Source organism: Alosa sapidissima, chromosome 2, assembly GCF_018492685.1.
Source record: "Alosa sapidissima isolate fAloSap1 chromosome 2, fAloSap1.pri, whole genome shotgun sequence".
In the NCBI taxonomy this organism is placed as follows: domain Eukaryota; kingdom Metazoa; phylum Chordata; class Actinopteri; order Clupeiformes; family Clupeidae; genus Alosa; species Alosa sapidissima.
The window spans coordinates 22,595,291-22,609,497 of record NC_055958.1 but is presented as its reverse complement, the minus strand read 5'-3'; the positions used below and the strand labels follow the sequence as shown (position 1 = coordinate 22,609,497).

Sequence of the window (14,207 nt, the reverse complement as noted above, 5' to 3'; positions counted from 1 at the left end):
AAGTTGTTTTATATAGGATCGCTATGACCCTGATGTAGAGGGCAAGAAAGTATAATAGTCTCTCTCGTGCTCATATTATCAGGTCACTTGCTCATGATTTGCAGATAGCAACTTACAAATGAGGTAGCCTATTGCTTGCCATAATGGTCATGAAAAATATATTACTAGTAAAATATTCAAATATTTAGGGTTAACCTTACTCAGCACTGAAACCTGTCTAACTTCTTTCAAAGTCCTTCATCACATGAATTAAGATTAAAATAATTTAATTTCTGAGCACCACAAAGTCAGACCTCAGCAACTTTTTTAATGTAAGATTGTTCTTAGGTCACATATCAATCAAATCATAACAACTGCAATGATACTGTTTTTAAAATCATGTGTAGCAGGCCTAAGTGTAAATGTGTGTGTCTAAACATGCTTTAATGAGCTGAATTTGAGCTTACAGTTCTTTCACCAACCTATGTGTTTTACATTAACTTACAAAATAGATACTTTAGCTTAGTCCTCAGATAGAGGATGGTTGCTGCTCTGTTAGGGTATTTCTGTCCCTCCCAAACTGCATTGAAATGGTATGTTTAGCAGCCAGAATTTCAAAATCTCCTGGGAGAAATCACCCTCTAACAGGACCCCCCACCGAAAAAAATTGCCTGATTGTGCCTCCTCTGAATTTTGCCTTGCATGACGCCCCTGTAAACAGTTGCCATGCCAATTTTCCTTCTAAAAGCGCTTATATAGTAATTATCAATTTCAATACATATCCTTAAAATAATTGCTTGCATCTTGGCCTTCTATGCACTCTCATTATCCCATTACCCTATTGGAGTTATCTATCACAAGGAAACAAGAAATGCTTAAAATATAATTACATTCATCTTAATATTTTCTGTGATGAAATACGTAAGTGATATATACTATATACAAATATAATACAATACAGCACATATAGTTGTTCTTGACTACATGTCAAGTCAAACATGAATTAAAGGATTTCCTGGAAAAGTGTGCTGTAATGTTTTTGACTGTCAGTAACCATGACACTTCTAAGACAGTGCCAGAAGTACTGTTGTGCTTGTGGATTTTGTGGCCATTCCAACACTGACCTCTTATACAGCCTTCTTCTAAGTCGAAGGTATTTGGAGTTACAGGGAATCTTTTCCAGGAAAATTAAAACAATGACATCATTTTTCTCATCCATGAGCCTTTGATGAGCCAGGTAAAAGGCTGTTTTGAAGTCACCGCTCTTCATGTAGCTGTTGGTGAGAATGAACACTGTCCGCCTGCTCTGCTGGATGCTCTGGGAGATGTTGTCAATGAGGGGCCACCCTGGGATCCAGTCTCGCTCCTCCAGGCACAGCTGCAGGGCCGGATCCCCCTGCTCTTCCAGGTGAACACGCAACTCCTGCATTACCCATTCACACACTGCACTGTCCTTCCTGTCATAGACAATGAAAGCATCGTAGAAGGTGCTGTCTGAATCCATGCGCTTGTAACCTTTCAACTTGGCTGATACAAAATGGTAGATATACCAAACATCCCAAAGGAAGAGATGACTGGAGATCGAGAGTGCAATAAAGCACAGGGTCAGCGAGTTCAAGAGGATGTAGAGAATGATGGAGAGGGAGTTCTCCTGACAGGCTGGGAGGTACAGAGAGATCACCATTTTGCCTTCTTGTTCACCTGGAGCGGCGCATTTGACATCTGTGGCCAGCTGTGGTATGTGAACGGAAGTGCGGTTGAGCCACATGACAAACCAAATGGCACGGCAGGTGCAGAGGAATTTGTTATTGTTTAGATATAAAGTATCAAGCTTCTTAATAGCATCCTCTGGAAAGCTAGACTGGTCAATATGCTGGATTTCATTATAACTTAGGTCAAGCACTCTCAGCGTGGTTATATTTGCCAAAAACAGTGGGGTAATTTCTGAAATGTGATTCTTGCACAGGATTAACTCTTTCAGAGAGACATGATTGGAAAGTGTCTTTGGGACCTCAGTTAAAAGGTTTTCACTGAGGTCTAATAGTTCTAACAGTTTAAGATCTGCCAGTTTATCCCAGGGAAAAGTTGTTAGTTTGTTTTTGTTTATGTGCAGTTCAGTAAGTTTCTCTGGTAGATCTGACAAAACATCTTCGGGGATGAAGTTGAGATTATTCTCAGATATGTAAAGCTTCTTCAAATTGAGTAGTTTACTGAAGTAATTTATGTATCTGGTATCCCCATCTCTCCAGAGCATATCAAGGCGATTTCCTTTAAACTCCAAGTGCTCAAGGGAAAAGCTTTCCATTTCAGTGTTGGTGGATGTTGAAATCTGATTGTAATTCATTAGCAATTTTTGCAAGTGTGACAGGTTCTTTGTGAAATTGAGCATATGTGTTAAACCCTCGGCTTCAAAGTAGTGGTTGTTGTAGCTGATGTCAAGAACAACCAGCTTGGTCAGCTCTGAAAAAGCGGATGAATACATTGTATCCAGACGGTTGGATGAAAAGTCAAGGTATTCAAGGTTTTCAAGGTTTTTAAACTCAGATCCATTTAAACTTTGACTCATGGCATTACCTGAGAGATTGAGACATTTGAGCAGATGAAGGTTCAAAAATCCTGAGTGAAGAAAAAAGATGTTGTTCCTGCTGATATCCAAGGTCTTTCCACGTTGAGTGCATTCAGTGTTGAGGGGGCTCACCACTCCCAGTTCCTTATCCTTATGCTTGCAGCTGCGTGCAAATTCATCATACCTAAAATAGTGAATCTCCCTCACTTCCCTGTTATAATACTGAGCATTGTGCAACGTAGGGTTGCTGTACAAAGAATGTCCAACATAGCCATCAGGTAAAATAGCATTTTCAGTAGGTGTTGAGATTTTGTTTTCAGACAAATTTATGATATGAACATGTTTAAGCTTAGCTAGAATACTAAGGTCAGTGATTTTAATGAAATTGAAGCCAAGATCAATCATCCTAAGGTTTTCTAGGGAGACTAGTGGATTAATGTCCTTTTCTGTTAGCTGTTGGAACACTAAACCCCTGATTCTGAGGATCTGAAGGGATTTTAGTCCTGAGAATGATTCATTGAGGTTTAGGGAAGCTGGATACTTCTGTAACTCATAATTAAAAGACAGATCCAACTCCTCAAGTTTGGGTAATGAAGTTGGAAAACGAGTGACTGATATTTCTTGTGCCAAATAGTTGCTTGAGAGGTCCAGTACTTTAAGGTTGCTGCAGCCCTGAAACCACTGTGGGTGAACCTTGGTGAGAGAATTACTGTGAAGGCGCAAGATCTGTAGCTTATTTAGGTTCTTGAAGGCTTTGTAATCTATCTGCAGAGGGGCATTATTGGGACAGGGTTCACAGGGATAGGGGGCATTGTAACACCTTGGACAGTTCCCACTAAGGTCAAGGGTCTCCAGATTGGTCAAATTCTGGAAGTCTTCCTCAGTTATCTTGTGAATGTTGTTGTTGTAGAGATAAAGTTCCTTAAGACTGGACGGCAGTCTCTGGGGTATGGTGGATAAATTATTTGCTTTTAGTGATAGCAAAGTCATCCTCTCCATCTGCAAAAAGGCATCGTCATCAACCTTATACGATTCATTGCAGGGATTTCGAAAGTAACAATTCTGGCCCAAATAGAGTGTCTCTATATGTCTAAGTTCCGTCAAGTTTTCTTTTGAGATTGAGGCGATATTATTTACCTCTAAACTTAGCAGGACAAGGCCTTTAGGGAGGTGCTTGGGAATACTGGTTAGCTGGTTTCCATCCAAATAGAGAGATTTTAAGTTCTTCAAGCGTCGAAAGCTTCCACTTTCAATGGTCACCCTCTGGTTGCACACATGGTCCTTTGGGCCTACTTTCACTGGGACACAGTTGCAACGCATGTCAATCTCTGTGAGGTTCTCCAGTCCCACAAAGGAGCTTATGTTAATATGAGGGATACGATTAATGGTGAGAGTCAAGTTGGTTGTATTCTTTGGGATGCCAAATGGAATGTATTCAAGCCCCACCTGAGTGCAGTTGACACTGACTTCACTGCCATTGCTTACCACACTGACCTCACATGGCAAACTTTTAGGGTACCAGACAGCCGCCACCATAACAGGCAAGAGGACCAGAGCACAGCCGATGGCTTTTACCTAAGAGAAAAGTGAAAACCTGTGTGAATGTGATCAAGAAAATACAGCATCTCATCAAAAAGAATGAATATACATCAATAAGAACATGTATAATATGACCTGCATAGTGGAGTTGACTTTACCAAAATAGTCAACACCAAAACAGCCTTTTTAAAGGGGGCTGTGTGCATTTTTTGTTTTAAACATTAAAAAAAATACCTCAGAATAGCAACAGATTGTGAGGAAATAACTGATTTGGTATACAGCAATTTCCTGTGTATTAGCCGCATTGTGTATAAGCCGCAGGACAGTGTTTTATAAAAGAAACAAAACCATATTAATACCATATTAACTGCCCCAGTGTATTAACCTCATAGCTGAAGACATTTTGCAAAATCAATGAATATGCTGTGATTAATAGTTGGGAAATTACGGTAATATCAAAAACACCTAGATACTCTTTATTTGCCTAGAAATCCATAAAGGATATCAGACAGCAATTGCCCCTTTAACATCAAGAGCATCCTATGACAAACAGTTAAGATGGTAAATTGCATAATAGTTTCAGATTGCGCATTTTCGCATTGTGCCAACATTAGGTAAGCAAACCAATTAGCTCTGGTTATCAGAATAATATATCTTCCAACCTGGCTATCAGAATAATATATCTTCCAACCTTCCAACCTATTTCATGAAGCTTTGTTTTAGCAAAGTTACTCACCACCATCTCTGTTTGGAAGCAGAACTATCGTACAGTAGATATGAGTCTTCAGACACAAGGTACAAATCTTCACAGTGATGCAGGGAGGCAGTGTGATCATAAGAAAATGTTGTCAAGCGTCCTTTCTTGCATGTCAGATGTACAGTACTCACCACACACCTCTGTACCACATTGCAAGTGAAAGTTGTATATTTAGCCTCTGAAACTTCCCCATTATCAAACAGTTCAGACCCTACAAACCTCAGGCTCAGGTGGGACCTCAATGACTAAAGAATTCCTGTCTGAGTTCCCAAGAGAGAACCAATATGTCATGTGCAACATACCCAGGTTTCGCTTAATATCCAAATCTCTACGAGAGTTACCTGTTGTAAATGTCAATACATCAAGAAAAATTAACACTGTTCAAGTTTTCATGCAGTACAGTTTGATTATAATTTCTCTCTCTCGCAATTGGACTTGATAGTTAGGATCGTGAATACATTTCTACACAATAATTTTTAGTTTATTACAGCTGAGATTATTTTTTTTATTTCCATACAAATAAAGCATAGGAATCACTCATTGTCATTGTTTTAATATTTGTCAACTAATTCAACAAGTCTGGCACACCACAACTGACTCCCACAGGGCTGTTTTAGTTTGCACACCACAACTGACCCCCACAGGACTGTTTTCGTTTGTACACCACAACTGACCCCCACAGGGCTGTTTTAGTTTGTACACCACAACTGACCCCCACAGGGCTGTTTTAGTTTGTACACCACAACTGACCCCCACAGGGCTGTTTTAGTTTGTACACCACAACTGACCCCCACAGGGCTGTTTTAGTTTTCAGTAAGTGAGAGTGAAACTACATTACAGAGGAAGTTCCAAAGCTGGAACACGTGTGAGGGTTCCACACCGTGACAACACACATGACCCACAGTTGGCATGGTAGACATTGTTTTGGAACCATAGTGAGGTTAGGTGCTTTAGCGAATCATTTAGCAAACACTTCCAGCCTATTTTATACAGATAATCTGACAGAGATCTCCAGATGATTGTTTGATTAGCAGCGTGTCCTATATTGAAATGTCAGTTGTGTAATTGTATCTTGCATATTGTAACGTGCATGGTCTCTTGCATTGTTAGCCAGACAGATTACATTACACATTGTATCATTCTTCTTTGTCTTGTCATTGTGAATGTTTTTTCCCCTTGTGTAATGTGTTTTATGTGATGCAAAGGAAGAGAACAAAGAGATAGTGCTTAAATTACTTCTTACTTTAATAATACTGGTTAAGCACAAAAAGAAATATCATTATATGCAATGAATTCATAATAAATGCATTGTAGACTTTGGCATAAATGCCAAAAAATATGTTAGATGTGAACATGTGATGTGAATGTGTTTAGTGTTTTGTTTGTGTTCAGTCTGTTTACTATCAGAAAATAATCCTCAATACCACTTCAGTGTGTCGGTTTTAAATTAAGAACAGCTGGTTCCCTGGTTTTGTTGGATAAAATAATTTTCTAAGTCTACCAGAGAACCCACAAGGACATTAAACTTATTGGACGTTGGCAATACTTCAGATCATGTACTTGAAATAATCTGGATGGATTTATCTGGATGATTTTTTTTTTTTTAGAAACTCTATCATAGAATTTATAATTTTACATATTAGACAAAATATACACAAGGCAAGGGATAAATCATAACAGTTCACAATGGGTGGGCCGGATCAACCCATGTCTTTATGTATGGCTTTTGCAATTGATCATTAAAAAGACAAGAGTGTTCCTTTCAAGTGAGCGAGTCAGTGAGCAGACAGTGGACACGGCAGTGGAATGATGTGTCAGTGCGCTGATGCTTTGGTTGGTGACGCAGGGGAGGATGGGATGCTACTCCTTGACACATCAGCAGCACGGCCAGGTCATGACCAGGACTCCTTAGTCCTCTTGTTCTGCTTCCCACTGAGGCTTCCCAATTTAAGGTGAACTGCATACTTTAGGGGCCAACCGACATCTCATAATGTCACTAACAACACTAGCAACAGTCGAGAGGACACCAAACCGCAATCAAGTCCACTTTTATGTCTTTCAAAATGCATAGCACCCGTATACATCATCCTGTTACCACTAGTTGTACTGGAGGGATCCATGAGGTTTTCTCTCTCTGGTGTAGAGCCTGACTTGGACCAGCTGCAGCAGGGGGCTTTCAGTTCCTCATCAGCGTGTGTCTACTCTGTTTCATAACGTGTGTGGCCAGCATGAGACTTCATGATTTCTTCCCATTAGCTGAAACACTCCTCTTTGTCTCTCTTCGGCAGCAGCAAGCGGGGCCGTGGCACGTCCAGTGGCCCTGCGTCAGGGTTTGGCAGCTCCCGATGAGGCAGCACATACATGGGGATACTTCCTCCTGCAGGGACGTCCACTTGGCATGCTGCTGATGGCGTTAGCATGAATCACCTGCCACTGGGAGAAGAATCCCTTCAATACTTGCCTGCAGACATTTGGGACGGGGCCATCCAACCCTCTTCTCTACCTGTTCTTGCTTTTGGTTTCCCCCCCCAAAGTAACACTCCCTGAGCCAGTCGTTCTGTTTTGTCCTGTGTGTCCAACCTGATAAAGGCCCCAGTGGCCGCCTGTGCCAGGGGACGAGGGGAGAGGAAAGAGGCTTGACGGAAAACATCAAATGGGAAATTTAGTTTCAGAGCCTCCACACTCTCCTGCTTTGGCACTTTTTTTGACAGTGTGCGGTTGTGAGACAGTGGTGGCATGGGACTAGAGTAGACATAGTGGAGCCAGACGACTTGGTCTCCTCTTCTGGCTCCCTACAGCTCCGAACACGCTACACTGGAGTGGCAGAGAGAAAGAGAATGGTTAAGGACCCAGAAATGATTGTAGATTATGTCAAGGTGCCATATTAATTAACACTCTTATAGTGTTGGGCTACCCATTAATCACTGGTCTGACCTAGATATTGTAGGATTTCTTACTGATTTATCAGTTAAAAACTAACATGTTCCTCTTTTTACATGAAAAAGAATGTCTCTAAGATTTCTAAGATTTAGGCTTCAATTGACAAAATATGACATGGGAAAACACTTGGTCTTTTACCTTTTCAAGACACTAATGTGTACTCATAGTTTTCTGATTTTGTGGCATTCTATCTTGTTAAATGCATTTACAGTATTTGCCACCATGTCCTGTATCTTTTCACGGCTTCTATTGTACAGTATATGGGTGTATACACCATGCATCACATATAGAGAGAGTGCTTTTTAGGTGTACCTGTGGTTTCCCTTATCTTGGGCATGCGATGGCAACCATCTCGAATGGTTCCAAATGCTGGCTCGGTGCCAGGTTGTGCATGGACCTTGCGGACCAAGGACGGGTCCATGTTGGGATGCGGGGGCTTGGCGTAGGCCTTCTCCTCCGGACCCCCGTAGCCCAGGCCCTTGAGAGAGGACTCGGACAGCAGGTGTGCGCCGTCCCCGGTGCAGAGCGGCGAGTCCATGGGCGTGACGCAGCTGCTGCTCCCCGTGCTGCAGCCCGCGTCGATGGACGAGCACTGCGAGCTCTGCAGCGAGTGGATGCCCTCGCTCTGGAGCGACGACATGCGCTTGCTCAGGTGGTACTCGTACAAGCGTGTGGCGTCGGGCTCTGCTGGCCCAGCCTGGCCCAGCTGCTGCTGCTGGTTAGCAGGGAGTGTGTTTGGCTGCTCTGTGGAGTAGTGCTCTTTTGCCGGAGACCGCGTGTATTTGCAGAGTCCGGCAGAACCGTTTTCGTCGAGTCTCTCTCCCTTGGCCATAGCTTTGTCAGCATGAGCCATGGGCAACGCATTGCAGTCGTGAGTGTATTCTGGAGGCGTTCGCCCAGCTGTTTTATTTTCAGCCATCTGTTGCCATCTTTGGGTCTTCTCATGAAATGGAAGCGACATTCTCTCCATTTCAAACTGGTGTGAATCACGTGCATTAAAACTGTTGTATTTTCCTACTAGGTGCGGGTCCTCTCCGTTTGGATCGGGCATTTTCATCTGTCTCAGGTCATCTGTGCCCTCGTCAGGCAAACTGCCCTCCACCTCATTTGGCTTCCTTTGTCTCTGGGAGCCGGGCATCACTGTGTCCATGTGAATTTTGCTGAAGTAGTCTGTGAGAGATTTGGTCTCCATGGTTTCTGGCTCCATCTCAATGGCATCTGAGTGGGGGATCTGCGAGGAAGGCACAGCCGTGGATTGGTGGTCCTCTTCCTGAGGTGTGGGAGGGCTGCACTGCGCCGACACTATGCCCTCGCCCTCACACACGCTCCTGCGGAAGTCTGTCTTCTCCTCGGCCAGTGTCTGGTAGCCCTCAGCGGTAGCAACAAACATTCGCAAGGAGTTCTCTGAGTGTTTTTGAGCTGCGGCCAGCTCCGAGTTCTCCGTCATTTCGGAGGAATTTGTTTCATTTCCGGAATCAGAAGACGACTCGGGACTAAAAGCCCTTGATATTTCTACACCTGTGTGTCACAGAAAGACAAACATTTTATTAATAACAACTTATGAGGCACCTCACAGATATTTGAAAAGAGTTTATTTGTACAAAATGATTGAGGATTATGAATTGAAATGCAATAAATGTCCTGATACATAAATCATAAAGCAAACAGAAGAAATGAATGAAAAGAAATGACAACTCACATTGAAAAATGAGTCACAATTGTGAATAAACAAACAATGCTCACACAAAATCAGAATGAAGGAAAATGGGATCGTATTCAACAGAGAAAGAGAGCAAGAGAGGCATATAAACAAACACAAAAAGAATGGATGGCTGGAACGTGGATGTGCCGTCAATGAATGAATGTTACAATAGTGTAAGAACCTGAACTATTGTCCGACTGAGGGTGTGACTGCTCCTCAGACGCTGCAAGAGCCTCTAGCGCCTGCAGGGTGGAGACCACAGCATCGTCCAGGCCCTCCTCTGACTCCCCCTCACTCTGTGTGGGGATGGCATCGATCAGGGACACGGGAATGTCATTGCGCCGGACGTGACCGGACTGTCTGCCGGCGGCCGGCGGGCCGTGGTGCTCGTCCTCGTCGGAGCTGTCCCTGAAGCCGGGCGGCGGCGCGGCGATGGCCAGGTTGAGAGACTGCAGGAGCACGTCGGTGTCCTCCTCGTCGTTGCCCTCGGGGGGTGGCGGCAGCGAGGTCAGGTCGATGATGTCGTCGCTGGACTCGGAGAGTGAGAGGAAGGTGGGCTGCTTGTCCCGCAAGTCTCCCATCACCACCATGTCCTCCTCGCAGCTGATCTCGTCCTCGTCCTCGGCGTCGTCCGTCGTCTCCGCGTAGCAGATGTCGTGCAGCAGGGGCTCCTCGATGCCCTCGGTGTTGCCGAAGATCTTGGCGTCGCTGTAGACCGGGTGCGCCGGGTACTGGAAGCTGTCCCCGTCCAGCACAGGGTCCAGGGTCTTGTAGTCGTCCACGTGCTGCATGTACAAGTGCCTGTGCTTGTCCAACACCTCGTGGCTGTCGTCCATCAAGCGCTGGTAGCCAAGGTTCTGCGGGTTCACGCGGTCCAGAGGAGGGTCTCCGAAGATGAAGGACACCTTGGCGCTGCGGGGGGAGTCGTGGGGTTTGGCCCGAGGCACACACAGGTAAGGCTGGGCGTGTGTGCCTCGGCTGACCTGCTCTGACCTGTCCCCCATGAGGCCAGTGTGCTGGGGATGCTGCACCTCTGTGATGTAGAGGGGAGCGCCGTCGCCGTCCCGCCGGCCATAGTCTGAGTAGTTGGGCTCTTTGTTGGGCAGTTCTCTTGTGTACGCCTGGTGATTGTGCTCCTCATAGGCTCCACAGGGGGCGCTGTAGTTCCACTCTATGGCTTGATAGGTGTGCTTCCCCCTTGAGTCATGTCCTGATAAGGAAACACAACAAGCAGATTTGAGGTTTGGCTTACACATTAATCAGATCTGGACCAGTTTTGAGGCAGTTTGAGGTGACCATCTATTTTCAGCCTGACTCCACTTCTCAGAAATTGTAGTAAAACATGTGATGTCCCAATAACTCATGTGAATGAAATGTATGTATTGGCTGTGCTAAAAATATTTTGTGTCACATTATGTTAATGTATTAGACCCAGCATTTACCTCCTGTGTTGCTGTTTGCCATATTGAAGATGGACCTGCGAGAATCCACCAATAACCTGTAATAGCCAGCGGTCAAGCATGCCAGATTCATGGCGTCAGTGGACTCCATTAACAGAGTGATGGGCTGTGAAGAAAAAATATCATAATGAAACAGCAGTTGCTAACAGCAGCTAAACAACACTGGCATGTAATGCATAGCATACACCATTGAAAAGGCAAGGGAACACTAGAAAGATTTAGAGCCACAGCAGCCATCTCACCTTTACATCTAAGACATGCAGCTCCACTCGGACATTCTTCTCATCCTCGGTGTACATCTCAATGCGGTTGACATGGCTGAAGTCTGCCAGGAGGGCCACCAGGTTGGTCTTGGTGTTAATGACGTGACTGATGCCATATCTTGGCCCTACCAGTAGAGTCACCTCAGTGTGCTTCTCACCTTGCTAGCAGTATTACAGAAGAGATTAGACTTATTTTCTGTGTCATTACATCTTTGTCATTCATCATTATCATTATGAGATTCAGTATAATAAATGTAAGTAGCTGTTAATTTACCAGCAAAGTGGATTTGAAAACACGGCCACCATACAGTCGCAATTCACTGAGATATTTCAGGTAGTAAACCTTTGCCTGCAAGGCAGTCAGCTGCAAAACAACATTGAGTTAATTCCACTGAGATGGTAGAACATGTTTTATTTTTCATAACCACCAGGGGGCAGCATTTGGCCATATGCTTTATCACGTTTGGCTGACTAATGCCACTGGGCAACTTCATTGCCAAAAACAGAAATACGGCATTAATCTAAAACCAGTTTACCACTGCTGGCTGGCAAATGATGATCGGTCCAGTTTTTCTATTCTAATCATCATTTCCTAAGCGCATTTTGTTACTTTTCAGGCCTTCAGGCTAATGCACTGGGGAATTATCCTGATTTAATAACACATGATCTTATTTACATGCCGTTATCATAGAGAATAGCAAGACAGTTTACAATTTATATGTTTACCAGTTAGACAAACAGCTGTTTTGTATATTCACAAGTGGTTATCGAAATCCAGAATTGAGTTAGCTGTTATTTATGCACAATTTCTCCCTGGTTTCCCAATCTGTCTACCAAAGGGAGATGGCTCACAAAAGGACTGAGCACTGAGCATGAATGAGGGAGGAAGAGAGAGGAGAGGAGGAAAAGGGGAGAGAGAGTACCTTTTTGCCAGGGGGCACCAGGTTCTGGTTTGTTTTAAGAATGTGTGTAAGGGCTTTTTTGATGTTCTTCTCTTTCATGCTGGACAGTACTGCCGGGGGCAGGAAGAGAGCCAAGCCCCACTCCTTCCTGTGAAGCGCGAAAAAAAAGCAAAAGTGATTTCTGACTCAAAATGCCGGCTTTTAACCATGGATCCCTCATCCATAAACATGTGGCGTCTCTATTTTGCTGAACACATTGACTGGATTATCCTGTGCATTTGCAGTATAGCACATAGATAAATACTTGGCAATGGAGAATGGCAGCAAATAGAATCTAGATAATCCCCCGCAGATAATCTGCATTGAGAGCTGTCAGTCAGTTTTTGTTTTTGTGAAGGGGGGAAAGGATGCGTGGTAGGGTATATTTTTACCCCACTCAGGGTTAAACTCACTCAATGTACTTGAGGGAGACCTTCTGGGTCTGTTTGGTGTTGACAGTCAGGATGTACATCTGCAGGGCGGCCAGGCGGAGGGCGGTGTCATATTTCAGTTCCGAGCCGAAGCGCTCCAGAATCACATCATTACAGCTCTGGAGCGTGGGGAGGGGAGGGGAGGGGAGAGAGAGGGGGCAGGTGCAGATGAAGTCACACAGGCACTCATGCCCCAGCACTCCTCAATGCCCACACTCTGCTACCTTCGATTTGCAAGGGCAGTGGTCAGTGGTGACGACTGGGGTAATGACCTCCATATGGCACACAATTGTGTTGAAAACAGAATTATTGACCTTGTGTAGCCTGAGGGTATTTGTTTTATTTGTTTGTATGGGGCAAAGGCTATTTCCTTTGTCTGTGAGTGAAGAGACTGACCTGGACGTAGAGGTATTCGAATGCCACCGCATCTCTTCGGAGCAGGTCGACGGGATCCTTTGGAACAAAGCTGAGGCGGAAAAAGCATTTCATCTTGTGTGCCCCTGGCCTCTGTGTCACCTAGGTGGACAACAACATGGGGGGGGGGGGGGGATTAATCATGGCAATGACATCCAGCACATGAATGGCTGCTGCACTTCCACTAAATCTACTGACTACTACTCACCAAGACATGTAATCTGCTGCAGAGCACCAATCATTAAATATATATATATAAATACTTCTCACGTGGAAACTCTAAAGTGATTGGAAATTCTAATTTGAACATGATGGCTCTGTAACTGGGTGCATTTTCATCACGCAGGTCCTATTCAGGCACGAGGCCTGTAATGTGAGGGCGCTGGCCAGGTGGGGTAGGAGGGCACGCGCGCGCCGCTTTGGCTCTGTCTCTAATGGAGCTAGCCGTGCTCACCTGAGTTAGCATTTCCTGCTCATGCAGGAGGGTGAGCTTGCTGCAGGAGCCCTCTGCCCTCTGCTCCAGCACTAGAGAGAAATGCTCAATGCTCTTAATGGACAGCTTCTCCTGCAGGGTCATGATGACGTCCTGCCAGACACACACACACACACACACACACACATGCATTATTAACAGGAGCACAAAGGAAAACCGAGCAGTAAACAAGAGAGAAAGACAAAATAACATGGGGCTCAGTGATTCTGTGGATTGACACAGAGCCATGTTTTTACTTCTATGTGCCGTGCAATTTTTTCATATCTCCAGGTGATTCTTTTTGTTGTTGTTGTTGTCTTTTTGTTTTGTTGTGTTTGTTATTATATACATTTTCCAAAAGGTTTGTTATTTAATATATTTTAGACAGAGAAATATAGTTTCCAAGCTGTGTTTTTTCTCATCTTAACTTCAGCTCTTGAAGCAAACGCCCACTGAAGGTATCACTGCAGCTCATGGAATTCATCTAACATTCTGGACATACATGTCCATGTCTGTGACAGTGAGTAGACTGATTACTGACACACTGATTATTTCTGATTTAAACAGAAAACATATCCCTCTTGTATGTAGGGACAGTACCTTAATAGAGGTGTTGCTGTCAAATTTGAATGATTTCGTCTGTCCATTTTCAAGGTACACTTTCAGAACGTTTGGCATAAAGAGAAGAGAGTTATCCTTCACTGATTCCTGAAATGACACGAGGATACAACAACATTACCCAT

The 14,207-nt window shown here is 44.2% G+C and overlaps 2 protein-coding genes across 7 annotated transcripts in view; both read right to left on the bottom strand.

Annotated features, from left to right (window-relative positions):
* Positions 1 to 699: 699 nt before the first annotated feature.
* On the bottom strand, positions 700 to 5,133 carry tlr7 (toll-like receptor 7). Its single transcript, XM_042084179.1, has 2 exons — positions 4,821 to 5,133; positions 700 to 4,120 (listed from the first exon to the last, which is right to left on the bottom strand). The coding sequence occupies exons 1-2, from the start codon at positions 4,824 to 4,826 to the stop codon at positions 983 to 985; spliced, it is 3,144 nt and encodes a 1,047-aa protein (XP_041940113.1). The 5' UTR covers positions 4,827 to 5,133; the 3' UTR covers positions 700 to 982.
* Positions 5,134 to 6,152: 1,019 nt separating this feature from the next.
* Positions 6,153 to 14,207, bottom strand: part of frmpd4 (FERM and PDZ domain containing 4) — a 40,528-nt gene continuing 32,473 nt past the window's right edge. For all 6 annotated transcript variants that reach the window (XM_042084174.1, XM_042084173.1, XM_042084172.1 and 3 more), the window contains 11 exons: positions 14,065 to 14,172; positions 13,447 to 13,578; positions 12,975 to 13,094; positions 12,561 to 12,697; positions 12,130 to 12,256; positions 11,481 to 11,570; positions 11,186 to 11,368; positions 10,926 to 11,049; positions 9,665 to 10,693; positions 8,094 to 9,299; positions 6,153 to 7,655 (listed from right to left, as the gene is read on the bottom strand). In XM_042084174.1, coding sequence (XP_041940108.1) covers positions 7,651 to 7,655; positions 8,094 to 9,299; positions 9,665 to 10,693; positions 10,926 to 11,049; positions 11,186 to 11,368; positions 11,481 to 11,570; positions 12,130 to 12,256; positions 12,561 to 12,697; positions 12,975 to 13,094; positions 13,447 to 13,578; positions 14,065 to 14,172 — 3,261 coding nt within the window. In that variant the 3' untranslated portion in view covers positions 6,153 to 7,650. The remainder of the gene's footprint in view (positions 7,656 to 8,093; positions 9,300 to 9,664; positions 10,694 to 10,925; positions 11,050 to 11,185; positions 11,369 to 11,480; positions 11,571 to 12,129; positions 12,257 to 12,560; positions 12,698 to 12,974; positions 13,095 to 13,446; positions 13,579 to 14,064; positions 14,173 to 14,207) is intronic.